The 13410-nt window shown below is 38.0% G+C and overlaps 1 protein-coding gene across 1 annotated transcript; it reads right to left on the bottom strand.

The window, feature by feature from the left end:
• Positions 1 to 1307: 1307 nt before the first annotated feature.
• On the bottom strand, positions 1308 to 12474 carry naaladl1 (N-acetylated alpha-linked acidic dipeptidase like 1). The gene is made up of 19 exons (XM_075467499.1): positions 12275 to 12474; positions 11872 to 12044; positions 11292 to 11413; positions 9737 to 9856; positions 9040 to 9232; positions 8813 to 8906; positions 8619 to 8723; positions 7627 to 7712; positions 7414 to 7533; positions 7246 to 7331; positions 6961 to 7024; positions 5675 to 5742; positions 5477 to 5568; positions 5121 to 5214; positions 4767 to 4848; positions 4370 to 4543; positions 2264 to 2351; positions 2089 to 2181; positions 1308 to 1485 (listed from the first exon to the last, which is right to left on the bottom strand). Exons 1-19 carry the CDS (start codon positions 12472 to 12474, stop codon positions 1308 to 1310), a joined length of 2232 nt encoding a protein of 743 aa, XP_075323614.1.
• Between the last annotated feature and the right edge of the window lie 936 nt (positions 12475 to 13410).

Raw genomic sequence — 13410 nt, 5'->3', positions numbered from 1 at the left:
AGGCAGCGGAATTGTCTTAAGATGAATTAACTGCAGATCTGAGTAAGAGATGTGCTTTCCCCACCGCTGAAAACATTCAGTGGCTAAAACACACCATCTCTGGCCACTTGTGCATGTAAAATGAGGAACACTGCTTGGCTGAAGGGGGGAAAAAAAAGTTGTAAATCTCTCCTGCTAAAAATACTGAAAAACATTGCAATTTATAACTCACAAACAGCCAGTCCTTCCTGAAATACACTGGTCTGGATGTCAGAAAATATCTTGTGCCCTTGACTTTTTTTTTTTTCTCTGTCAATATATGTTAAAAATAGATGAATCATCCCACTGCTCTCATTCACCAACCTACACAAACAGTTATTCATTTACACAGCTCAGGGGGTTCGCGTGAGTTTGTTCAACACTATAAACTTTAGCCTGACAAAGATGTTTGCCATTTAACCTTTTCCCCACAGTATTTTAATTGAATACGATTACAATCTATGTTGAGAGGGATTATTGGGAGTATCATCTCGAAATCTATCTTTGAACAGTCCTCCCCGAATAGTTTGACTTGATCTTTAGCTTCTACGGACACACTCCATTTATGTTGCACCAACTAACTCAAAATCTCAAATTCAGACTTTGTTTCAAAGCATTTCCTGACCCCTGGAGGCAGGAGCCGGTACTGTGGCTCCCTTCTGCTGTAAAGGCAGCTGACTCAAGAGGTGAATATAGGTTTTCAATGAGGTGCAGCTTTTCATAATGGGAAATTGCAGTCTCCACCACCTTCTGTCAAAATGATTAAAATGTTTTTTTTTCCACCTTCAGTTTAGGCCTATTTGCAGCTCAAATAATTGTGGTTTTTCTTTTTTTTTTTTTTTTTTTACCATTTGAAGTGCTGACAGACAGTAATCCTTGACAGCTAGCATATGCTGGTAAAAGCCATACATTCCAGAAATATTTGCACAAGTTAAAATTATAATTAAACTCTTTGTATGCAATAAAACTACCCATTAACTGCAGTGCATGACTGTCTTTATCAGTTATTTCTGCATTGTGAACACAGAAAATTTACAGTACACTTTAATCTCATTCAGTGTCACTGCGGTGTTTGTCTGCATGTCTTCCTGCATGAAGAACCTAACATTTTTCTTGTATAAAGGAAATTTGGAAGAAGACAACAAAACAGAAAACATTACAATAAAACAGTGACCCAATAACATCTTAACAGCAGATATTCGTAATCTCATATAACTTTCAAATTTAAGAAAAAAAAAAAAAACAGATTCCCAAATCCCTCCATGTTATATGGGTTTGTGCAGTTGTGCTTATATGACATCAGCCAGTATGTTGGCAGCGCCTTCAATGGCCTGACTCAACACCGACACGTGGTAGTGCGCTTTTTCCCAGTCACTGGACTGTCCTGACGACTCCGCACTGGCAAAGGCATCTGCTAGGCCTGGGAAGGTTGGCTTGCCAGCGCTACTTGAAGCCCAGATAACGTGCCTGTTTCACACAAAGGGACACAACATGGTAATGAGATGCATTCTGACACAAATAATAAGACAATAACTGTCACTAACTGTGAGATCTCTCTTCAAAAAATGTAACAAGGAAAAGACGAAGAGGGATTTAGAAAGGTGTATGACAAGTTTGAGGCTCAGTAGTTTCTTGTACCAAATGTGAGGTCTTTTTTTTAATCATATCATCATGTATCAATATCAGCTTCTGTTTCTGAATGTTTTAATGACTGTTTGTGCCCGCCTTAATTGCACCAGGTGAAATTCAAGTACATTTGTGGCTCCTGGTGACTTTGATCTATTCAGGGTTGATATTTCTTTTAATATTTCTAAAACCAGATCCTTCAATTTGGATTTATATTAAAACAAATATGGTAGTCATGGTAATAATGTCTAAAAATGACATCCTACAGGATGAAAACAGTTGGCCTTAACAGACCTGCTACTCCTTTTACTTTATATACAGTATCTGATGAAGGTGCACAGCACAATGATGACCTTACATACAGCCTCACAAACTGCTTGGCAAATACCCTAGAAATAATTTTATACTCCCTTTGGCCATGCAACTTACGCATCATGTCCTTACCTGAATGCATATTTGTCTGGGAATGCCAGCGGATTCAAGAAAGCTCGGTCTAGCAGCATAAGTTGGTCATTGATCTTTCGGACCTTCAGTGGTCTAAGAGAAAAAAGAAACGGGGATGGTATCGCAATCTCTGTGACTGACGACAATGTGTCAACATGTACATGTGTGCACTTACGTTTCATTCGGAAGGTCTGAGCTGTGAATCACCTGGTTTAAATGGTCAGCCGCTCTGCGAAAGCTGGCAACTGCATGTTTTAGTGGTTCTGAAATCAGAGATGAGACCAAGTCACACATGTGCAAGTCTCAAGTTAGTCTCAAGTCTTAGCTTTCAAGTCTCAAGTAAGTCCCAAGTAATTTTTTCCAAGTCAAGTCAAGTCAAGTCAAAGTCACCTTATTATTGCAATTTTACCTGCAGAATCTGAACTTAATACAGTGAAAATACAAGATATAAGTAACTGTCCCCCACCCCGTATTATATCAAGCTAACGTTAGCTAACTACCGACTAGGCTAACACGATAATATTAGCTAATTTGACAAGTACTTACTGGTCAGAATGGATCTTCAAATGACGAACAAAGTTCAAACTTGTCTGTCTCCTACCGGGTAATCGATATTATTTTTAAAATTAATTTATTAATCTTATATTCAAACTGAAAACATGAACTGAATAACTCTCAAGTCATTCAAGTCATCGTGTCTCAAGTCAGGTCAAGTGCCGAGTCTTTAACTTCCAAGTCCGAGTCGAGTCTCAAGTCTTTTCTTTTTTGTCAAGTCAAGTCACAAGTCATCAAAACAGCGATTCGAGTCGACTAGAGTCCAAGTCACAGTGACTCGAGTCCCCATCTCGATCTGAAATAAAGCATAAATCACTGCAGCCTCTCGTAAAGATTTCATTCTCTCTCGTTTTCTGTGAGAGCAGGAATGGGAACAGAGTCTGTTTCAAGCAAATAGTTAATACTAGTATTCCAATTTGCGTCACTACAAATGAAGGTAATCGTTTTTAGCTGTACACTTCTACAAATATCCAACTCCCCCGCACACCTGTTCTCATTTTCCATGTTCTATGTCCTATGTCTGAGATTCAAGTTGTATAAACGTCTTATAAATTTGGAAGTTTATAAAACAATCTTCTCCCCAGAGAACTTCTAAGCTATTTTGAAGAGATGAGATGCCAGATAAGCTCCATTTTCATCCTTCATCCAGCTCAACTGATCTGTGTCCCATTTCAGAACCTTCAACCTGGCGATACTGTATTAGAGTAAGTGAAGTAAGAGTGATGATCGGTAGGTAAATCAGCCTAACCCCTGAACAGTAATTGGTTGAATGCTGACATTTTTTGTTGGCATAGTCTGGTGCCACGGTCCATGTGTGTTAGGGGTAAGAATCAATCTCAATGGCTACCCTGATAACACTGTCAGTGATACAGCTTCTCCTCACTCTATACTTAATTTCAACAATTTTCATTTTCTGGCACTGACTGACTCATTTTTCTGTCTTTGCTCTTGATAGCATGTTTATCTGTCATACCTTTTGGTCATATCCTGCAGCTATTCCGGGGGCCAGGGTGTACTGTTAATCATTGTCAGACAAGGTACTGTATGCACCATAAGCGCATTATAAAATAAAATATCATAAGAGAAGATCAGTCGCTCAAGCACTCTCATAAATCTTTGGTAATGGTTTAGTGAATACACAGTTTTCTTCCCCCTCAACCTCAATCACTTTTCACCTTCTGTACAGTCACTGCTTCAAGCTGCTAGTTTCATTATATCTATACACATTCACAATCCTTCTGTTCCCTCTTCTGGCACTAGGATTGTAGTTTATCTTACTTCTACCTATATTTCAACAACTTTTCACTTGTATCTCCGGCTCGGGACATCGATTTCCTTTCATTTCAAGAATTTTTGGTCAGGATCTGTTGCAATAGTTTCCCCATGAGGTCATCTCATACCCCACAGGACATTATTTTTCAATCCTGTATCCTACTTTAACAATCATCTCCTCCTTTTTCTGGCACCAGAATATCAATTCACATTTTCTCGATCTCTATTCTCAGTCTATCACCCCTTTGTTCCGGCATATCTCATCTTACATGTCTTTGCCCATAAAGTACATGGACTTTAGAATAAGTTTTTCTTGGCCAAAGACGGTACAAAATCAAAAATGTAAAAATGTAATTGACCCAACTGGAGACCCAACAAGAAATATAAAACGTAAGACAGAATAAATGCTGCAGCAAAGTGAATTATTGTGGCATTAGAGTAAATTTATAGTTACCCATGGATATGTTATTGGCTTTTAGTTGCACCTCATAGAGGGTCACTGCTGTATTCAGGTACGTCTCCAGACTCTCAGCGTAGTCACCGCAGTTCAGTGGCAACACCAGACCGTCAGCCAATCGGATCAGGATGTTTCCTGCTGTCCTGGCAACGGCCTGATGACTGAGAAATCCTGAAAGGAGGAAGAAGCAGGATTGTGGTATTGGGGACAAAAGACACTATCTTAAAAGATGTTGCACCCTTTCTCATTTGTCTTATGTGACTAACAGAAACAGTAAAAATACTTGGCTGGGAAACATAAGGCGTTTTACTGAAATACGCTAAATGTTTCAATCATACAAAGTTTCATCTGCATCACAGTGACAAACGACAGGCAATGAAATAGCAATGCTTACCCGGATCAATGAATTTTGAAGCATAGTCAAAAGTGTCATATGCTGTGTGGTAGGCAGGGTAAATCCGAGCTTTTGTTTTACTCTGTGAGAGGAATAATATTCTGATGATTACACAAAATCATCAACATTCATGTCTTCTTCTCATTGATTCTGAAATAAACAGCTGTCTGCTTTTTAAATTGGCAATAGATTAAATTAGGCAGCTTTTAAATGATGAAACCAAGCAATACATTTAAGATCCATATCAGTCTGTTGCTTCTGCCTCGGCAGCAACAACTAAAAATATTATTTTTCCAATTCAGACTACATTCAACACAAGCGCTTCACATTATTTTTTGAAGACATTTGAAATACCCTGTCATATGTGTATGACATATCCATGGATGCAATTCCCAGGTAATGGACAAAGGCAGCATAATCACTACCTGCTCCTGTTAGATACCCGACACTGTTGAATGAAGACACAAAACATGACAAATGACAAATTGGTCATTTCAATGTGTAGACTCACTGTAAGATTAAATATGAACATATTTACAATGCAAAACAGACCATAACTATATTGCATAGACACAAATTGTATAGATGCTACAACTCAGCTTGGCAAAGCTGTGTTTTGATAGTTTGCAGCATTTATAGTTTTGTAAATTTTAAGCCAGGGATGAGAGAGTTTTAGTAAAAATGAGAGAGGTGACACTGTATCTCAGTACTTGGGAATGAGTCCGTAGGTTGGGCTTGTCCTGTTGAAGTAACGTATCCAGTTGTCGTACACGGATGCAGAATCCACTCCAGGTGCACTGACCTAGTGAGCAAACACACTTCTATGTGGCAGATTTGTTGTGTTGTGGGGACAGTGCTATTTTTCAAACACCAGAGCTGGCATGATTCAGCTTTTTAAAAAAGCTAACCTGTTTTGCAGCTTTGAAGATGACATTCTGCATCGATGGCATCCCTGAAACTCTGAGGGTGGCGTTGGCTGAGGAGTGAAAGTAAAAGGACCGAGATGGATTATCATCACTAGCTACATGTCCAAGACACAGCAGTTTACTAAAGTGAGTTCACACAATCTGCACAAAGAGACATTCTACAAGTTCATTTTCATGCATTATTTCTTGCTAAATATTTTGCTGAAGATTTCTTTATCAAAATTCTTGTAACCAAGAACGTGATTTCTTTCTTCCACATTTATGCATGAGTGAAAGTGAATTAGGAAACTGTTTTACCACAAAGTGGCACTATGACTATGCACATTTTAGCCAACCATCAACAAAAAACTTCTACAACCTCAAAACAACCTGTTTATTAAAACAATTTCTGGGATATTTCCAAATGTATCTGATAATAAGTACAAAGACAAATCTTCATTTGTGTAAGCAACATTTTTTTGTGTTTTGTCCCACCAACAGCCTAAAACCTCTAAATAGTCTAAAATGTTATGAAGAAAAGCAGCACATTGAAATACTTTAAAAAGTGTCAGAAACCAGGATATATGGCTATTCTTATTCCTATAAGTTTCGGGATAATCTTTAAAGCTCTACTGTGAAAAAGCATCACACATTATGCTGTAGGCGTTTCAAATATTTTGCTCGTCAAAGTCTTGAATTGTACAGTAGTTAATGATTAAGAGGTCAGATAAATGTAGTGAGTTAAGAGTAAAATAAAGTAAGTAAAGTATTAGATACAAAGCATATTAATATATATTTGAATTATTATATATATAAACAACAATAATGTATTTTTGTTATCATCATATCTGCTTATAAAGGATAACTCACTCTCGCATCCTCACCTACACTACACACATCACTTGAATTGCTTCTGTCTTTAACATCCTTAGGTCCTTGTGTTTTTTAAACTATTGCAAAGTATGCAGTGTTTGATGTCTCCACTCTTCTGATAATTAAAAGGATGAATTAAAAGCATTGTCAATAGAATACATTTAGGTCAAGCTATGTTCCTTTTGTTTGATACACAAACAGGGAGTGGTTATTATCACGCTATTCATGGTGTGAAAATATGCTTTTTCAAGCATTAGTACAACGAAAAACCCCTTACTTTTTAATGTAGTGTTTCTAGTACTTCTAGTAATGCTGGTATTTCTGTTACTTGTACAGTCACATCTACTGTCTAACTAATGCATGTCCGGTTACACCCGATTGTAGTAAAAGTACGGCAGAGTTGTGAAGCTTCTTACCAAAGACAGCTATGTCTACGTTTATGTAGGCAACGGTGCGTTCGCTGAGCTTGGTGAAGTATTCCTGAAGGAGAGAAAAGGTCAAGTTTTTTTTTTTTGGGGGGGGGGGGGGGGGTTGTAGGTCAATAGACATGCAATACATGCTAAATAAATGGTGCATTTTATTCCTTCTAAATTAAACGTATTTGCGGAAAAACTAGATCTATTTCTTCAAAATGTACATGGTCTTGTTTCAAAACAAACTCTTTAAATTTGCTCTGACGCAGTGGATTAATTGGAATTCACCTCAGTGTATTCTGCAGATCCAATGAGGCCAAACTCCTCAGCTCCCCAGCTTCCAAAGATGATGGATCTGCGTGGCCTCCATTTGCCTGCCATAGAGTGGCACAATGATAAACTATCCAAAATTAAGACAGTAAGACATGATGTTCTTCCAGCTTTGACTTTCCTCACCCTGCTTGACCATCCTGCCGAGCACCCTGGTAATTTCCAGCATGACTGATGTTCCACTGCTCGGGTCGATGGCACCATGAACCCAACTGTCCCTGTGGTTCCCATAAATCACATATCTGTCTGTGGACACAAACACAGAGCATTCACAGTAATATCACAAACTGCAAACAGCTTACATTGCATCATTAAGTTGCCTTCAGGCGCCCTTCTCACCTGGCTCAACACTTCCTCTGATAACTCCCATCACATTTGAGGAGTTTATCTGTGTTTCGTAATTGAAGACGTCCAGTTTCACATCACTGAAACAAGGTTAAAGGCAGAAGACTTAAGTGACGCAGAAGAGAGATAAAGGCTCTGTTTAACAAATTGCAATAAGATAAATCTCTGGTGATCTGATCACATGTTGACAGCTCTGGGTCCAGCTGTAAACACACTTAGGACATATTGTGATCCAAGAGCACCAATCACCACATTTGGAGGTGACCTGAGCTGCATATGGTCTCATTCTTTTAGCTGTATTAATGCCACACTTGCCACATTGAAAGACAAGCTGAAGTTTAAAAAAAACATTTTTTTTCTGTGAAAGTTCAAATACATTGGAGGTATAATTCGCAGAAAACCTCCTGATCCCTGTTTGTGTTCATTTTTGCAGCAAAAGTGGCAAAAAGCAGATCCTGATTCAGTTAAGAAACTTCCTAAGCAGAAACAACTCTTCAAACAGACTCTTAGTTTCCATGCCAGCAGAATATTGTTCACACGGTTCTCTTATATCTCAAATCTATCTTTTAATACATCTTTAAGTTCTATATCATATTGCGGTTATCAGATATCATAGACTACTGAAATGCCAGATTACTGCTATACTCAGGCAGATTTCAAACATGTTATTGTCTGAATCTGTAACAATATTGTTCATGTGACTGGCTGTATTTAGTATTTTTGCTAAAACTTCACTTCTTGCAGTGTAAAATTGAAAAAACGTAAACTTTTCCAGTGGTAAGACTGGTTTTAGCCAATCAGGGCATTCAGGACTCTTGTTAACACCAAGTGTAAAGAGGCACAAGTGTAAAAAGGGACAAAAGGAATCTTATTTTCACTTTTTAGTCCATGTATTATTCGAGGTGTGAAAGTAGGTGCAGGATATTACAACGGTAATGTTTCAGTGAAAAACTAATATTGAAAGTTTTATGTGGACTGTTGACTACCTGTTGTTGAAAGCAGACGTTGGTTTGAATCCTGGACCACCATAATTGTAGGTACAGTTGAATCCTCCCTGCCATTCATTTGGAGCTGCTTCTCCACCCAGCTCACTTTAAAAAAAAGGGGGAAAATTACTTGGTTTGAAGTCATAAACAACCATTTTGAGTTTTAACTTCTCCACAAGCAGGTGTTCACAAACCAGATTAATATGTAGGCATCCTCAAATCCGATTGGTTGAATTGGAATAGGAGGGATTCCTGTTATGTTCTCGGCTGGGATTCTGTAGGTTTCCTCTGCAAAATCATCCATTTGTTTTTTTTAATAGTTTTTTTTTTTTTTTTAATGAGTTTTTATAATAATGTTACTTAATGTATGCTTGTCAATGTGGTTTACATTACAGCCATTTATACAAAATACACTAATTACCTTTGGCAGCCAGGTAGGGGGTGAGCAAGTCTCCATAGCTATTGCTAAAGGAACCTCTCTCCACACCAGTGGGTGGCAAGTACCAGGAGTGGGGATATGTCTCATTGATGTCTGACATGAGACCATCGTTAATGTCCAGAGGATCTGTGTAGACAAGCACACCGATGACGCCGTAGGGTGCTGCATTGATGGCCTGCATGAGAGACCCAGTTAGTGAGCAATTAGTGATACCTGAGTAGTACTATAACTTATTGATTTACACTTTGATCACACAGACATGTAGCAGCGTAAGGGATAAAATACGACTGTTTTCTTTATGAATGCTTTTAAGTTTGCATGAGTCATTTTTGCAGTGGTGGATTTCAGACCTTTCCAAAAATGTTTCCGAGGAATTTTGGTACAGATTAGTTTAAAGGAGCTTAAAAAAGCACATTGTGTTCTTTTCAACACGTCTTTGTGTAGGCGATGTTGTTGTTCTCCTGCTGAAAGACTGAAGATCTTCACATCAAACATAGAGACAAATTCTACTACAAAATACCTTTGTGCTCTCAGGTCTGTGGATTTGTTTATGTAGATCAGATCAATCCCACATGCACAGGCAGTCAACACAAAAAAAAATCCATGACAATAGCCTCAAAAGATGAGTCCCCATTGGAAAAATTGCTTTTGTTTAGAAAACAAACAAAAAAAGACTCACTTTAGTTGCTCTACCTGCTCCACCATATCTGGTGATAGCGATGGTTCCTCTGAGGTCCACTGTCTGGTTTAGACGAAGATAATCACTTGCTTTCCCCTGATTAGCGTAAACCAGTCTCCCCTGAAACCATCAGAAAGATCAATATTCTGTCAACAGCAGAAAAATAACATGAAAAATAACTTGGTAAACTGATGTCAACAAATCATCACAGCTGGCTCTTTTAAATGTATGATTCCAGATTTACAATATGTTGATAACGGCACAGAGCATCTTTATTAGATTCTTTATCTCAACATCTTCTGTCACTCCCACTTTATTATGGCCTTCTTACCCTGTAGGTGATTTAACAAACTACTTAGTCACTATGAATCTTCAGAAGTGAATCTTCTTCACACTGTGAATCTTTTTGATGGTTAACTCACTCAGTCTTCAGAATAACTTGTTATCAGTTCTTGATAAGGTTTTGGCCTTGGAGATACTCTGTACGTTAGGATATTCACTTTTGTGGCACCAGTAAACCTGCACTCATAACTTCTAGTAAAGAGTGAAGCTGTCAATATTTAATCAATGTACCTCTTGTTTTTTTTCACAACGGATTTAATAGAATATCTTTATTCTATTCACTTATTGTGTCGGCTCATTTCAATAATTGTCTTCTTTCCACGTGAATCATTTCCATGCATTTCATCCCATCCAGTAGTAGCTTTTTTTCTTTCTCTCACACAAATTTGAATTTGCTCTGTAATGTGTGAGGATTTCGAACTGAAATATAAACGTTAAATTCTGCCCCACCACCAATGAAGAGACACCATAGATGAATGGGGTAAAATTATGATCATATGTATTATGAATGCTATTTTCTACACAACTGATTAAATGAAGACATTTACAAATTACATTGAGTTCTTGTTCTGAACATTGGATACAGCCGGGTTCAAAATTCTTGGCACATTTTGTGGATGTATGAGAGAGAAAGGATTTTATTGCGGGAATCTTGAATAAGTATTTCTAAATTAAATCTGTAACATTTTATGGGAGAATATGGCAACACACGAGTGTCAAAGGGAACATCTGTTGACTTGCGTAAAAGTTTAACTGCCAAAGAGCTGTAAAATGAACCATAATGTGTTCTTTCGTCTCGTCTTTTGGGAATCAAAAGTGTTTTCCAGTAAGAGTGTAATAATGTGAAGCTAAAAGATAAGAAACATTTAGAGCTGGGCGTTAAAGTTCATGACATGGAAACTCTTACTGTTTGCTAGTGAGTCAAACAAGTGATATTTATGTGATTTTTATAGTTACGGAGCATCTGTGCACAAACATCAACTAAAAATGGGTGCTTGTTATTCTTTCTGCTGTACATACAGCAATTTGGATTTTTTTGGTTATTTCTAATACTTTTGCTGTCCATCAGGCATGGTACGGCATGTCTTAGTCTGCTCTGCTTACATAAAAATGATGACGCAGTAAAATCGGTACTTAATTGATATTGATCTGCAGTCAGTTATCAACCAAATACATTTTGTAATTTGAAAAAATGGGTAACTTTTTTTTTCACCTTTGGGTTTCCTGCAGGAGAGTATGCAGCGTATGGCTGAACCACGGCAGGATCATCCTGGTCTGGAGTATAAGCTTTCTCTTTTTCTCTGGCAGTGTGTAGCACAGTATCAGATGGAGTCACTGAAATGAACAAGTGATGGTTACTGGTTTACGTGTCATCTAAGTCAGTGAAACTCACAGATCACAGACTGAATTACAAATTCTTCAATGTAAAGGAATCACATAATAGCAGAGTTTGATGACTATGGACATTTTGAACTTAAGGACATTGGCTTCCTTGGGATAATCTAAGAGACAGTAAAGAATGTTTACAGCAGCCTACACTGTAGTAAATCATGTAGCTCAATACATTAAATAAAAGCTATTTGACTCACTCTATTTTATGATTTGATTGATGTGAGGTTTCATCTCAACAGTTCTTCTGCAATCAATGTGTTTGTACTCTTAAATACACTTTTTACAAGAACTTCCTTAAATTGTATTCAAAAGATCATTTGGTGCTGATTCAAACACCGGCTGAATGATGTAGTAACCATTCCCACTCCCATTCGAAGATTTTCAGCATACATTTCACTCACCTACAGTCACCTTATTGGGCTTTTTGGGGTCAGGGAAGGAAAGGTAGACCTTATATTCCTCTCTCCAGGCTTCATCCAGACCTGTCTCAGGGTCCTGCCATCTCTTCAGCATGAATTTCACTGTTTCCTCATCTCCAGCAGTGGTGGCCATATGGGGCACTTTTGTCAACTCCCTGGGGAGGAAGATATGATTATTATGATAATGAAAGGTTTGATTCAATAAACCCCAATAATCTATAATATATATATATATATATATATATATAATCTATAATCTATATTTAGAATCTGCAGCAAAAAATGGTTTTAAACCTTAAGGTGCACAAGAAATTAGACAACATTACTTTTGCAATTCCTTTGTTGTCACATTTTTTTTCCCAAAACTTAGCCCTCATCAACTCACCTCAGGTTTTCCTGTATCTCGATGTTATTCACCTCAGACAAGAACTGTTCAATGAGGCTCTCATCCACGTCCTTTGCCACATCCTTCACCCAAGACGGTGCGGAGTCGCCACTCTTTTCGATACCATAGTGGCCGATTAGGATACCTACAGTCAGGACAGCGGCCCCACACAGAATCCCAAGCAACGCCTGCTTAATCATTCTTCACCTTAAGATGAACAACTCAGTAAAAACCCCTCACCTCCTCTGTATACCCGAGCACTGCGTGTGTTCACAAGCTTTCCCAAAGGTATCTTAAGGCTGGGGTGCTGCTTATGAATCCATATTATGTGAGAGAAAATACTTGCATCTGATCCCTATATACAACACGAATGCAGCTGCCGAAATCACCTCTCATAAGACAGTCATTGTAAAGTTTACTCATTAATGTTTGCAGTTCGGATGGACTTTATCCCTTTCTGCATGTGTATGACTGTCTGTCTGTGACTGTAATTCTCAGCAGTTTCTAAAGCAAGTTTGGAATTTGGAATTTAGGTTAACTAAACAGTGAAAGACTTGATATATTTGATCAAAGCTAATTAGTTTGAACGACTAGGAGGCCACTCAGAAGATACATTGTCTACCACAGCAAATGCCCTATTTTAAAATCTTAATATGAGTGATTTGGATGTTCCTTTTCTTCCTTTAACCATGTTCCACCTCTTCGTTGTGTGTCGTGAAATTCTGCCAAGGAGCTTTTGTGTATTCTCACTGACAAACAAAGAACTGTGACTGAAAAGACACTCAAACTGGAAGCTGAAGAAGGTGTTCCCTTGGCAGTTTGAGCTGTTATCACTGAGAGGGGACAACTTTGACATGACAAAGACCTTTTTATTACATTCTATTACAACGTGTAGACATGCTGAGTTACAAATGTTTTTTTCTAAGGAGATACAACATTCATTCAAGCACACTTACAAACATGAAGGTAACCTAATTTAGTCCTTTACATCAAGAAAACATTTCCAAAATACCATTGACGTTTAGAGAACATAATAAAAGATCATTTAAAAAAACAATATCCAGACACAAGCGTATCACAAAACACAACTCCCAAGGGTGAAAAATCATCCTACATCCGTGCACACACACACACAC

The sequence above is a fragment of the Odontesthes bonariensis genome, chromosome 6 (assembly GCF_027942865.1).
Source record: "Odontesthes bonariensis isolate fOdoBon6 chromosome 6, fOdoBon6.hap1, whole genome shotgun sequence".
Classification (NCBI taxonomy): Eukaryota; Metazoa; Chordata; class Actinopteri; order Atheriniformes; family Atherinopsidae; genus Odontesthes; species Odontesthes bonariensis.
Note: the sequence above shows the minus strand (reverse complement) of the source record. Positions and strands in the feature narration are given on the sequence as shown.

What these genes read in the sequence shown, in the direction of transcription:
- naaladl1 (XM_075467499.1), bottom strand. Translation starts at nt 12,474, where the DNA reads ATGATTAAGCAGGCGTTGCTTGGGATTCTGTGTGGGGCCGCTGTCCTG. An exon ending in GATGCCTACATATTAATCTG is followed by an intron (nt 8,724 to 8,812) that starts GTTTGTGAACAC and finishes TTTTTTTTAAAG; the next exon opens with TGAGCTGGGTGGAGAAGCAG. An exon ending in GATCTGCAGAATACACTGAG is followed by an intron (nt 7,025 to 7,245) that starts GTGAATTCCAAT and finishes TCTCTCCTTCAG; the next exon opens with GAATACTTCACCAAGCTCAG.